Consider the following 13,448-nt stretch of genomic DNA (forward strand, 5'->3'; position numbering starts at 1 on the left):
TGCAATTTTTCCCAACATCAGGATCTTTTCCACTGAGCCAGCAGCTCTTTACATCAGGTGGCCAAAGTATTGGAGTTTCAGCTTCAGCATTAGTCCTTCTAATGAATATTCAGGGCTGATCTCCTTTAGGATGGACTGGTTGGATCTCCTTGCTGTCCAAGGGACTCTCAAGAGTCTTCTCCAACACCACAGTTCAAAAACATCAATTCTTGGGCGCTCAGCCTTCTTTATGGTCAATCCCATTACAGGTTATTACAAGATGCTGATTGTAGTTCCCTGCGCTATTCAGTAGGGCCTTGATTATCTATTGTATACACAGCAGTATATATCCCATATTCCCTGTTTATCCTCCCACACCATTTTCCCTTTGGTGACCCTAAGTTTGTTTTCTGCGCCTGTGAGTCTATTTCTGTTTTGTAAAAAACTTCATTTGTGGACCCGGTATCTGCCAGGGGCGGGTGGCGTGAGGGGCGTGCGGCGCGAGAGGCGGGCACCGAGCGCGTGAGTCACTCTGCTCCCCGGGGCTCGGAGCGGGACTTCGCCTCCCGCCTGGGGTCTAATTTCATCACCAGCTTCGGCGACTAAACCTTGAATACCTGCCCCTCCTGAGAGGGGACCAGCGTTCTTCCGTCTAGGTGACGGCCAGGCCAGTCCTGATCCAGGGCCCAGTGGCCACTGATGACATCACAAAGCCTGAGCTGTCACAAAGGCAGCTCCCTGAGCAATAAGAGACCTGAGCAAGGGGACACAGCCGGCAGAGAGAGACTGGCACCTCAGGAGGCCCCAGCCAGCGGGATCATCAGTCTGGGCTGATAGAGGCAGCATCCAGCCGACACCATGTCTCGGAGAAGACACCTCCAGAACTGCCGTCGCAGTAAGAGACACTCCCTCTCCCGTTCCACCAGGGCCGAGCTGTGGTTCCCCGTGAGCCGCGTGGCCCGCTTCCTGAGAGAGGGTCAGGGCGCCCACCGCCTGAGCTCAGCGACACCCGTGTTCCTGACCGCAGTCCTTGAGTACCTGACGGCCAACATCCTGGGCCTGGCGGGGCAAGAGGCCGGCGCCAACCACAGGGTACGCATCAGCCCGGAGCACGTGCAGAGGGTGCTGACCAACAATGAGAACCTCCGCCGCCTCTTCCAGCCCAGTGCCTTCTCTCAGCCTGCAGCTTCACCACCTGCTCCCAAGAAGAAGTAGGGTTGCCCAGGCCCCTGAGTCCAGCCACATCTCATCAGCAGCTTCATCTCACCCCAAACTGCCCACAGATTAGGGAGGCCTGGTCTTCTGCCCTTAGCACTGCTATTAAAGCGTTTATGACTGTGCTTGTAAAAAAAAGAAAAAAACTTCATTTGTGGCATTTTTAGGCTCTGCGTCCAAGTGATATCACATGGTATTTGTCTTTCTCTAAACCTCAGGGTGGGAGTAGCGGGATGTCTCTTCCAGCCCCTGTTCTGTAACAGGCAGGTGCTTCTGATTGTGCTGTGATCAGAACTTTAATGCTCAGCTGTTCTTTGAGTCAGATGTTTCCACTCATTGCTGTGTAGTCCCAGGTGAACCAAAGCTGGGGGTGGGTGGTGGGGATGATGGGTCTGTTATCAGCCTGAGCCTCTCTAGACCCTTCTGCCTCTTGGTGTTTATCCAGGGGTCCATGTCGTTTTCGTCTCTGTGCCCAAGCTCGGTCCCCACTGCTCCCTGATTCTGTGTCTGTCTCCCCATTTCTTGCACAGTCCAGGTGGACTGTTGCTCACTCTTGCCTCACGTGCCTACTCCCACCTGGTTTGGTTCAAGGCTTTCCTCCTGTGGCCTCAGCCACACCTGTGAGAAGCTGGGCACCTGTGCGTCACAGGTGCTGGGCTGAGTGGAAGGCATTGCAGGATCAAGTTTATTTCCCCCAAGTACATGGTTCAAGTCTGTGTGTCTCATCCTCACCCCAGTCTCTTTCCCCAGCGCTTCTAGGGACTCAGGGGCAGTCTAATTTTCAAGCACCGAGAAGCCCAGATTAGTCTAATCAGTGCAAGCCTGTCTTTCAGTCCATGTAAAGATCCTTTGCACATTCAGCCTGTCTCAGAATCAGCAAGTCCAGGGCCCATGGGCGGTCCCTGTCCCAGCCCTGCTGTTCCTCTCCTCCTCCACCCTCTGCCTCCGCCCTTCAGGACTGCAGCAGGAGTGGAGGGTGGCCAGGGGCTGCTGGAAGCCCCTCTCCCCAGGGCACTGTGCTTTGTAAGGCTCTCAGCACTGGCAACAAGGAGATCCAGCCAGTCCATCCTAAAGGAGATCAGTCCTGGGTGTTCATTGGAAGGACTGATGCTGAAACTGAAACTCCAATACTTTGGTCACCTCATGCGAAGAGCTGACTCATTGGAAAAGACCCTGATGCTGGGAAAGATTGAGGGCAGGAGAAGGGGACGACAGAGGATGAGATGGTTGGGTGGCATCACTGACTCAATGGACATGAGTTTGAGTGAACTCCGGGAGTTGGTGATGGACAGCGAGGCCTGGCGTGCTGCAGTCCATGGGGTTGCAAAGAATCGGACATGACTGAACTGAACTGAAGTGAAGCACTGGATGTCTTCCATGGGGCAAGTTGAAAGGTTCTCAGGGCTTTAAAGGGACCACAGCCCTCCGTGGTTTGGTGATGCCTCCAGGCTTATCTGCTTCCGAGCCCCTCCTCCTGGTTTCTCTGCCCCTGGGATACCTGCAGCTGCCTTCTCTCAGGTGCGGCTTGGTCCTGAAGGCCAGCACCCAACCTTGCAGAGGATGCTCAGGCCGTTGCCAGCAGCTCTCCATGCTCCCACCAGGCCTCCCCGGCCTGTCTGCTCTTGGGTGGCTGCAGGCTGCCCCTCTGAGGGATTATTCTCTGGAAGTCAGTCCCTAGACCCTGGCCACTTGGAACCTGGGGGGCCCTGTGAGGCTTCCCAAATGGTTCTTCTGAAACTTCACTCACCTCTTTTGAGCAGTGTGTGTGCTTGTGCATGTAAGTGATATAATTTCATATTTATCTTTGTCTGTCTGACCTGTTTCACTCTGTAAGATAAGAATCTCTAGGTCTGATGTTCCAGTCTTGATTCTGGAATTTGCAGGGCAGGCTGGCAGGTGGGACACTCAGATAGGGTTTCTGTGTTATATTTAGAGGCAGAATCCTCTCCTCCTCCTAAACCTAGTCCCCCCTCCCACCCCTGCTTATGACCAACTGATTGGGTGAGGCCCACCCACATTAGGGAGGGTAATTTGCTCTATGTCAAGTCAACTGATTGTAGATGTTGACCACATCCGCACAATTCCATCACAATATAGCCTAGACTGGTGTTTGATCAAACAGCTGGGTACCAGAGCTTAGCCAAGGCTTAACCATACAGCATGGGTTACAGGCCTGGCCCCTTGCCCTTGCCCCCCCACCTCTGAAGGGCCAGATCAGCAGCAGAGCACCCCCAAGGGTGGCCTGAGGCTTTTCTTAGGGCTTCCTCACAGCTCATCTTTCCTCCCTGCCCAGGCCTGCTTCGTCACCCTGCATCCACAAGAGCTGATTTCAAAAGCACACGCCATCAAATGCCCTAGACCATTCTCTCTGACTCAAGTTCTGCTTCCCTGAGAACCCATCCTGCAGAACCACTTGGTTGGCAAAGCTGAGGTCAGGAGTGCACACCCTGCCTTTACTACCCTGGGTGCATAATCCACGCTCACTGAAAGCACTCACCTTTAATTGACCTCTATGCAGTGTGCTAAGTTGCTCAGTCATGTCCGACTCTTTGTGACCCTACACACTGCAGCCTGCCAGGCTCTTCTGTCCACGGGATTCTCCAAGCAAGAATACTGGAGTGTGTTGCTGTGCCCTCCTCCAGGGGATCTTCCCAACCGAGGGATTGAACCCACGTCTCTTATGTCTCCTGCATTGGCAGGTGGGTTCTTTACCACTGGTGCTACCTGGGAAGCCCAGCTGACCTCCAAGAGGTGATTATTAGGGTGACTCCAGTGGATCGAATATTTAAAATTCACAAGTAATCCCCCCAAACTTCTTGGAACTTCTCCATAAACCGTTTTATACAACGAATCCAATAGTTCACGCTTACTGAGCACTTGCTATATTCCAAGAACTCTTAGAGTTCTTTAAATATCTTAGCGCCTTTAATTCTCTCAACAGACTTATGTTGTTGTTTAGTCGCTAAGTCGTGTCTGATTTTTTTGCGACCCCCATGAACTTCAGCACACCAGGCTCGTCTGTCCATGGGATTTCCCAGGCAAGAATACTGGAGTGTTTCCATTTCCTTCTCCAGGAGATCTTCCTGACCCAGAGAACTGACCTGTGTCTCCCACTTGGCAGGTAGGTTCTTTATCACTGAGCCTCCACTGGGGAGCCCACAGACTTTTAGGTAGATGTTACTGTTGTAACCGTTTTATAGATGTGCCTGGAGGAGGGGCTAAGTCACTTGCCCAGGGTCACACAGCTTGTCGTTCGCTCACTCATGAAGCTGTAAATGTAAAGCAGGGGTAGATGGAAAGGCGTGGTGGGGTTGTCCTGCGTTCACTCATCCTGCTCAGCACCTGGTACAGCCGAAGTGTTTTCTGGGCCCCGTGTAGACCAAGAGCAGTAGATTGGAGAGTGACCAGACCCCCTTCCTCTGCTTTGAAGAAAAGTTCTGTGGAGCAGGGAGCAGGCTGGTGATCACAGGGAGAAAAAGATGATGATGTTAGTGAGAGAAGCTGTGCTCTCCTCCCTGGCCTGATCAATAGGTGTCTTCTCAGCTTTCCTCCTAAAGGAAATCAGTCCTGAATGTTCATTGGAAGGACTGATGTTGAAGCTGAAACTCTGATACTTTGGCCACCTGATGTGAGGAGCTGACTTATTGGAAAAGACCCTGATGCTGGGAAAGATTGAAGGCTGGGGGAGAAGGGGATGACAGAGGATGAGATGGTTGGATGGCATCATCGACTTGATGGGTATGAGTTTGAGCAAACTCTGGGAGTTGGTGATGGACAGGGAGGCCTGGCGTTCTGCAGCCCATGGGGTTGCAGAGTCAGACACGACTGAGCAACTGAACTGAACTGAACAGCTTTCCTCTGTGAGGGACTCAAGGCATTTTTGACTGGCTGCCTTGCGTTTTTGGTAAACGTGGATGGACACAATGGGGTGAGAGTGGGTAGTGTGATGTCTGGGCCCACGCAACGTCTGAAGCACCGGTGAGGGACACTTCCTTGTGGGAGGGTCCACACGACCTGACCCCACCTGACATGACACTCTTGAGTCTTCCCATGAAGGCCACAGTGGCCGGCTGAGATTTGAGGATGTTGATTCGGACAACGGATTGCCAGAACTTAGCATTTCGGAGACATCTGGTAAACTAAGGGACTCTTCAGAGAAGGCTGGGAGGGCATTAAGGCACAGATTGGCTTGCCTGTGTCCGTTCGAGTGGATTTTTGTCTTTGGAGTATGAGTTGGTTCTGAGCAATCAGCGTAACGGCATTCAGCTCTTTAAAGCAGGGATCCCCAACCTCTAGGCCACAGACCGGTTATCTGTCTGTGGTCTGTTAGAAATTGGGCCACACAGCAGGAGGTGAGCAGTAGATGAAGAAAACATAACCACTCCCCTCCCGCTGCCTATCCATGGAGAAATTGTCTTCCTTGAAGCCAGCCCCTGGTGCCAAAAAGGTTGCTCACCACCCCCCTAAGGGGCATCTGTGCACTCATCCTCTTGGTGTTTGGCTGCTCAGTCGTGTTTGACTCTTTGTGACCCCATGGACTGCGGCACACCAGGCCTCCCTGTCTTCCACCATCTCCTGGAGCTTGCTCAAACTCAGGTCCATTGAGTCGGTGATGCCATCCAACCATCTCATCCTCTGTCATCCCCTTCTCCTCCTGCCCTCAATCTTTCCCAGCATCAGGGTCTTTTCCAATGAGTCGGCTCTTCATGTCAGGTGGGCAAAGTATCGGAGCTTCAGCTTCAGCATCAGTCTTTCCAATGAATATTCAGGACTGATCTCCTTTAGGATGGACTGGTTGGATCTCCTTGCAGTCCAAGGGACTCTCAAGAGTCTCCTCCAACACCACAGTTCAAAAGCATCCATTCTTCAGTGCTCAGCCTTCTCTATGGTCCAACTCTCACATCCATAGCTGACTACTGGAAAAACCATAGCCTTGGCTAGACGGACCTTTGTTGGCCAAGTGGTGTCTCTGCTTTTTCATACTCGTCTTGGGCTTTAACGGAAAGAGGATCGTGGCTGTCAGAAGGGGGCCCTGCGGTGGAGATGACACAGAAAGGGTTTGGGGAAGCTCACCTCCCATTTGTCTTCTCTGCTGTTGAACCAGCAAGTGAGTTTTCTTCCACAGGAAAGAGGGCAAGGTTCACAAAATAGACGGAGCTTTGGTTTGAATCCTGAGTTCCAATCCCTGCTCGTCCACTTAGCAGATCTGTGACCTTCCCAGGCCTCCGCTTCTTTATCAGAGAAATAAAGAGCGTGATAGTCACCTCCCAGGCGCTCAGTGAGCCAGCCTGTGATCAGCGCCACTGCAGGCTACACAGCTTGGATGGTGCCTGAGGCCGTGCCCACCACGCAGGGAAACTGCAGCAGCCTTGCCGGGTTAACTGGCTTCTGGTGCATTTCTTTGTTTTTAATTTGAAGACTAAGATTCTTTGTCTGCCACAAAACCAGAGGGAGAAGGGACCCATCCTCTTTTTAGACTGACAGAGCCTGCCAAGAAGAAATGTTTCCCTGTTTCCAAACCTGGTCACATTTCAGAAAGTTAGGCTGGCAAAGAGAAATCCAGGTATCTGATGGCTCTTTTGCCCAGCGAGAGGAAGCAGAGTGCTGAGGGAACGTTCAGTTCAGTTCAGTTCAGTCGCTCAGTTGTGTCCGACTCTTTGTGACCCCATGAATTGCAGCACACCAGGCCTCCCTGTCCATCACCAGCTCCTGGAGTTTACTCAAATTCACGTCCATCGAGTCGGTGATGCCATCCAGCCATCTCATCCTCTGTCGTCCCCTTCTCCTCCTGCCCCCAATCCCTCCCAGCATCAGAGTCTTTTCCAGTGAGTCAACTCTTTGCATGAGGTGGCCAGAATATTGGAGTTTCAGCTTCAGTATCAGTCCTTCCAATGAATACCCAGGACTGATCTCCTTTAGGATGGACTGGTTGGATCTCCTTGCAGTCCAAGGGACTCTCAAGAGTCTTCTCCAATACCACAGTTCAAAAGAATCAATTCTTCGGTGCTCAGCTTTCTTCACAGTCCAACTCTCACATCCATACATGACCACTGGAAAAACCATAGCCTTGACTAGATGGACCTTTGTTGGCAAAGTAATGTCTCTGCTTTTGAATATACTATCTAGGTTGGTCATAACTTTCCTTCTAAGGAGCAAGCATCTTTTAATTTCATGGCTGCAGTCACCATCTACAGTGATTTTGGAGCCCAAAAAATAAAGTCTGCCACTGTTTCCACTGTTTCCCCATCTATTTCCCATGAAGTGATGGGACCAGATGCCATGATCTTAGTTTTCTGAATGCTGAGCTTTAAGCCAACTTTTTCACTCTCCTCTTTCACTTTCATCAAGAGGCTTTTTAGTTCCTCTTCACTTTCTGCCATAAAGGGTGGTGTCATCTGCATATCTGAGGTTATTGATATTTCTCCCGGCAATCTTGATTCCAGCTTGTACTTCTTCCAACCCAGCGTTTCGCATTAGCCTTGTATAAAACTCAGCAGAGATCTCAGTTGCTGACACCCTGAACAGAGCAGAGCGTGAGTTCAGCAGGAGGGAGCATGGGGAGAGAGGGTCAGGCTCTGCTCCCCAGGAGGGCATGGAGACCCTTCCCTGCAGCCCCTCTCTTGGCTCCCATCTTGGCCCCTGCTCCATGGAGCTCTCTGCAGCACTCTGGGGCTCCGAGAAGCTATAGATCAAGCCCCAGAGCTCCGGTCCAGCATGCCCAGGTCCACCGCTCGGGGCCTGAGGATGCTGTTGGTCGTCCCTGGACTGGATCAGGGCGCCCCATCTTCCCCTAGAGCCCCCCTCCTTGCATGCCATCCCCTCTTCTCTCTCCCGAGGGCCCCCCAGTTTTGGCGCGTCCTCTGCCCTCCGCCCTGCTCCTGGCTCTTCGGCTGCCTTGCCTTCACCCCCAGCTGGACCATTTCAGCAGCTCGCTCTCTGCCGTCAGCCGCCTCGGGGATCTTCCCTGAAACCTGTATGGAACGCTCCCCTCTGCAGAGGCGCAAGCACCCCCCAGTTGCTGTTTGCAGCGCAAGGGTCACACTTTGCAGCTTGTCCTTCTGGGCCCTCCCTCTGGCTCCGTCTGGCTGTCTGCCATCCACACAAGCCTTCCTGCCGGGTCCAGCCAGGTGCCCACCGTCCCGCCGCGGCTTCTGTTAATTCTCCACTTTACTAGCACGTCTGAGGAACTGAGCCAGCTTCTCTCCACAAGCCTCTGTCTGGGCCCCTTGTTCTGCCTTGAAAGTCCTCCTTGACAGCCGCGGGGGAGGGCAAAGGTGATGTAGATGTCGTCAGGCTGCTGGCAGCTTCTCTGCTGCCCAGTCAGTAGAGAGTCCGCTTGCAACACAGGAGACCGGGGTTCAATCCCCTGGTTGGGAAGATCCACTTTAGAAGGAAACGGCAACCCCCTCCAGTATTCTTGCCTGGAGAATCCAATGGTCAGAGGAGCCCGGGGGGCTGCAGTCCATAGGGTGGCAGGAGTTGCACACGACTGAGTGACTAAGCCACCAGCACTGTGCTGTTGGCAGAGGCTTTGACTCACACGCAGCAGTGACTGTGCTGAGTCCCCTTTGGAGACGTGTCTTCTGCGGTTGAGTCCCACGTGATGGCCTGTGTCACTTATTTGAGCTGCCTGGACTGTCCTCCTCCTCCAGATCTATAGAAGTTCTTCCTGATTTTCATCATCTAATTTAAATCCTTCTACCCGAACCTGAAGCTCTCTCTTCCTCATCCCTGAGCTGGCCCACTGCTTCTTATCTTACTTGCTATGTTGCCCTTTGGGCTTCCCTAGTGGCTCTGCCTGCAATGCGGGAGACCCGGGTTCGATCCCTGGGTCAGGAAGATCCCCTGGAAAAAGGAATGAGAAGCAACTCCACTATTCTTGCCTGGAGTATTTGATGGACAGAGGACCCTGGTGGGCTCCTTCCTTCAGTCCATGGGGTCAACAAAGAGCCGAACAGGACTGAGCAACTAATGTCGCCCTTTATTCTATATCATAAAATATTAGGCCGCAAGGTAAGCAACTCTCCCTCAAGGCATGAGAGACATAGTGTGGAAATTCTGTGTCTGGGTGCTGTCCTCAGTTAGCACTTACTGAAGAATTGATGCTTTTGTACTGTGGTGTTGGAGAAGACTCTGGAGAGTCCCTTGGACTGCAAGGAGATCCAACCAGTCCATCCTAGAGAAAATCAGTCCTGGGTGTTCATTGGAAAGACTGATGTTGAAGCTGAAACTCCAGTACTTTGGCCACCTGATGTGAAGCGCTGACTCATTTGGAAAGACCCTGATGCTGGGAAAGATTGAAGGCCGGAGGAGGAGGGGACAACAGAGGATGAGATGGCTGGATGGCATCACCGACTCGATGGACATGAGTTTGAGTAAACTCCTGGAGCTGGTGATAGACAGGGAGGCCTGGCATGCTGCAGTCCGTGGGGTTGCAAAGAGTCGGACAGGACTGAGCGACTGGACTGAACTGAACAGCAGGGCTCCTTGATGGTGGATTTCATGAAGGGTTCTGTGCGGAGGGAGTGCACAGCTGTGCAGCCAGAGGTGCGTTATAAACCTCACGTCCGGAGTGTCAGCGAAGGGCGTTTGTGTTGAGGCTCACAATTTCTGTTTAAATACATAAGAAGTTTTAACGATCTTTCTTTCCAAAGTGTGTCCAGTACCTAGGAGGCAATTTGAATGCAGTTCTCTTAAACGAGTCAAAAGTCAAGCAGAAACGGAAAAGCTGGCTTCCATGCTCCTGGTGGTGAAAATGCCATCACCAGGGAGCCAGGGTGTCTTAGCCAAGCCGGCGGGCATAGACCGACCTTCAGGACGAGTTCAGGGTTCTTTGAATTTTCTCCCTCTTACAGAGCACAAGGAAAGCTTTCCCGCTTGATACTCTCTAAGTGTTTAGCGATGTTTGCTTTTTAATGGGGGAACAGTAAAGACAGATAATGTAATGAATTATCTGCATTATTAGAAAGTCTCAGTGTTTTTTTTCTTTCTGCCTTTATCAAGTTGATTTTTCTTAGGAAAACTTCTGACTCTCCTGATCTGTCTCTTCAAACTCTATTCAAAATAAAGATATCTGAGGAAGCTGATAGAAGGAATTTCATCTGAAAATTTTGCTCTGTAATATCCCTACATGTAATCTCTCTGTTAATGTAAATTTCTTTCCTTTTGCTCTGTTACAAATCCTCTTCCTACTCAGGAAGTTCACATTTCTCATGTATGATACTGAGATGGTAATTACAATAGCAATTAACTTGGCAATTAGTTATTTTATATGCTACCTCTAAAGTAATTATGCTTTGTTATTATTTAGCTGCTATAAGTAGTATCCGACTTTTTGTGACCCCATGGACTATAGCCTGCCAGACTTCTCTGTCCATGGGATTTCCCAGTCAAGAATACTAGAGTTGGAAAAAAAAAAAAAACCAAAAACTCGGGAGTGGATTGCCACTTCTTTCTCCAGGGGATCTTCCTGACTCAGGGATCAAACCCACGTCTCCTACACTGACAAGCAGATTCTTTGCCACTGAGCCACCAGGGAAGCCCAATTATACATTTATAATGTTTTAATTTTTTTTCTGCCTAGTGTCGTTAGTTTAAAAATATGACACAAAGAAATAATGAAATAAAAATGTGAAACAGACCTCATTGTTCACAAAGATGGCTATCGATACACTTAACTCTCTCTTAAGATGTGACCTTGTGATTACATCAAGACAAAATTCATTCTGAAGGCCAAGATTTGCTTCTAAAACAGACTTTGGGATTCTGTTCCCAAAGATATATTTTGTTTGATGGACTTTCTTAGAAATACATCATGTTCCTTTAATCTGTGGCTTGCTTGTCAGTTGTCTGCTGTTATGAAATGACTAAATATTTATGTTTTTCCAGTTGAGCTTAGGGGGGAAAAAAAAAAACCCGACTCTGTTAAATGTGTTTCCTATAACAGAAGGCTCAGTGTAAAACAGGAGAGAAGTAGTATTTATAGTTGTTTTCCCTTTTCTAGATGTCACCAGCCTTTCAAATCTAGCCTGTTTTCCTTCAGATGTCTCATTTTTCCTGGGGACCTTGAGGCCGATCATGGCCCCCAGCCCGAGGGGCGGTGGAGCTGTTTGGGGGCTGGTGGGAGGGGCGCCCACTGCGCCCTCTGTGCAGTCAGCTCGATCAGCTTTCACATGCACATGACCAGGCCTGGGGGAGAGAAGGGCCCAGTGTTGACTCCTCCTAGAATATCACGGGCTCCAAAGGAATATTACAGTCTACATTCATTTTGTTCTCTTCTCAGGAATAATAATTTTAAAAAAACCAAGAAGAGGCGGGTAGGGGATGGATTGGGAGATTGGGATTGACATATATATATATATATATATATATATATATAATACATATATATACACTACAGGCTTCCCTGGTGGCTCAGACAGTAAAGAACTTGCCTGCAACGAGGGACACCCGAGTTTGATCCCTGGGTTGGGAAGATGCCCTGGAGAAGGGAACAGCAACCCACTCCAGCATTCTTGCCTGGAGAAGTCCATGGACAGAAGAGCCTGGTGGGCTGCAGGCCATGGGGTCACACAGAGCTGGACACAGCTGAGCAACAACAGCAAGCGATTTGGATGGCGGGCAGATTCAGGAAGCAGCAGAGCTGATGCAGGCGCCGTTTCAGAGCGCTGAGGCGGTTGCTCGCTCTGCAGCCCCACGTCCCGAGTGTCTGCCCTGCCCACAGGGACAGGTCACCGGGGCTCAGCTGCTGGCAGAGCAGCTGTCTGGCTGATCTTCACAGATTTCCTCGCTGTCACCTCGTGACTTTCCAATAGCGTCAGGGCCCTCGGTCTCTGCTGGGTTTCTGGTCCGCCAAGGCTGGTGCCAGCAGACTTGCTGGAAAGATCGCCTGTATCTCTGTTCAGCTCTGCACCTGGGGATTCTGTTAGTTTTTTGAAATTGCCCGCGATAGGAATAGATAACTTCATGTGTGTGCTCCTGGGCTTCCCTAGTGGCTCAGACAGTAAAGCGTCTGCCTGCAGTGCGGGAGACCTGGGTTCGATCCCTGGGTCAGGAAGATCCCCTGGAAAAGGGAATGGCAACCCACTCCAGTACTCTTGCCTGGGAAATCCCATGGATGGAGGCGCCTGGTAGGCTACAGTCCATGGCAAAGAATCGGACACGACTGAGCAACTTCACTGGTTCACTGGTGTGTGTATGCTCAGTTGCTAAGTGTGTCTGACCCTTTTGTGACCCCATGGACTGTAGCCTACCAGGCTTCTCCATCCATGGAATTTTCCAGGCAAGAATACTGGAGTGAGTTGCCATTTTCTTCTCCAGGAGATCTTCCCGACCCAGAGATCAAACCCTTGTCTCCTGCATTGCAGGCAGATTCTTTACCTGTGAGCCACTAGGGAAACCTAGTTATCCCCAGGAATTGCCAAACGCCTCCCATCAGGGGATTACCCCTGTGGAGCGAGTTGCTAAACACACGGTAACACATCATTTCTGAGACGCGGGGATCCCTCCCTCCTGCTAGAGCTGATGTTATGCCCTGGCCTTTCCTCTAAGAGGCAGAGGAAAGGCCTCTGTCTTCCTCTTCCTCTGTCTCTAGAATCTGTCTCTGCTTTTATGCCTTTCTCTCTATCCTACCTGTAAATACACCCCCTTTTCTCATCCTTAACAAACCAGCCAGATAAACGAGATAAACCTTCTTCTAATTAGATTGTAATCTAATCGAGGGCATGACTGAGTCTTGTGCACTCTAGCTGTTGGCCGTTTATTTTCTTTCCTCTTTATTATTTTATTTATTGTATTTTTTGGCCATGATGTATGGCATGAAGGATCTCAGTTCACCAACCAGGGACTGAACCTTCTCCCTCCTGTAGTGGAAGCTCGGCGTCTGAACCATGGAGCCAACCCTGGCTGCTGGCAATTTCTCACACACAGTAGGCATGCAACAAATGTTGAATTGGTGAACACCCTAGTGCTTCTTCCCTTGAACACTCTTCCCCTTGTCTCCCTGTCCATCAGCATCTTTTGTGAATAGCCTATGTTGACCTTCACACATCCTCCCAACCTTCCTCTAGTGAACCTTTGGAAACTGGCCACGTCGTTGGAGGTCACCCAGAGGTTGTTGACTTGCCACGTCTAGTACCATTTATTCAACATTTGTGGTTGGTTGATTGACTTGCTCATTTTTATTCAGCTTTATGCAGATCGATGCTGTGAACTGTTCCTGCCTTATTGGGGGTCCTCCTTGGCATCCAGGGCTG

At 50.7% G+C, this 13,448-nt stretch overlaps 1 protein-coding gene and 1 long non-coding RNA gene across 2 annotated transcripts in view; both read left to right on the top strand.

The window, feature by feature from the left end:
• Positions 1 to 13,448, top strand: part of LOC120880522 — an 83,889-nt gene that overhangs the window by 65,475 nt on the left and 4,966 nt on the right. The window lies entirely within an intron of this gene.
• Positions 838 to 1,299, top strand: LOC120880514 (histone H2A-Bbd type 1-like). Its single transcript, XM_040263886.1, has one exon. It carries the CDS (start codon positions 838 to 840, stop codon positions 1,192 to 1,194), a length of 357 nt encoding a protein of 118 aa, XP_040119820.1. The 3' UTR covers positions 1,195 to 1,299.

The sequence above is a fragment of the Oryx dammah genome, unplaced genomic scaffold (genome assembly GCF_014754425.2).
Source record: "Oryx dammah isolate SB20612 unplaced genomic scaffold, SCBI_Odam_1.1 HiC_scaffold_2, whole genome shotgun sequence".
Classification (NCBI taxonomy): Eukaryota; Metazoa; Chordata; class Mammalia; order Artiodactyla; family Bovidae; genus Oryx; species Oryx dammah.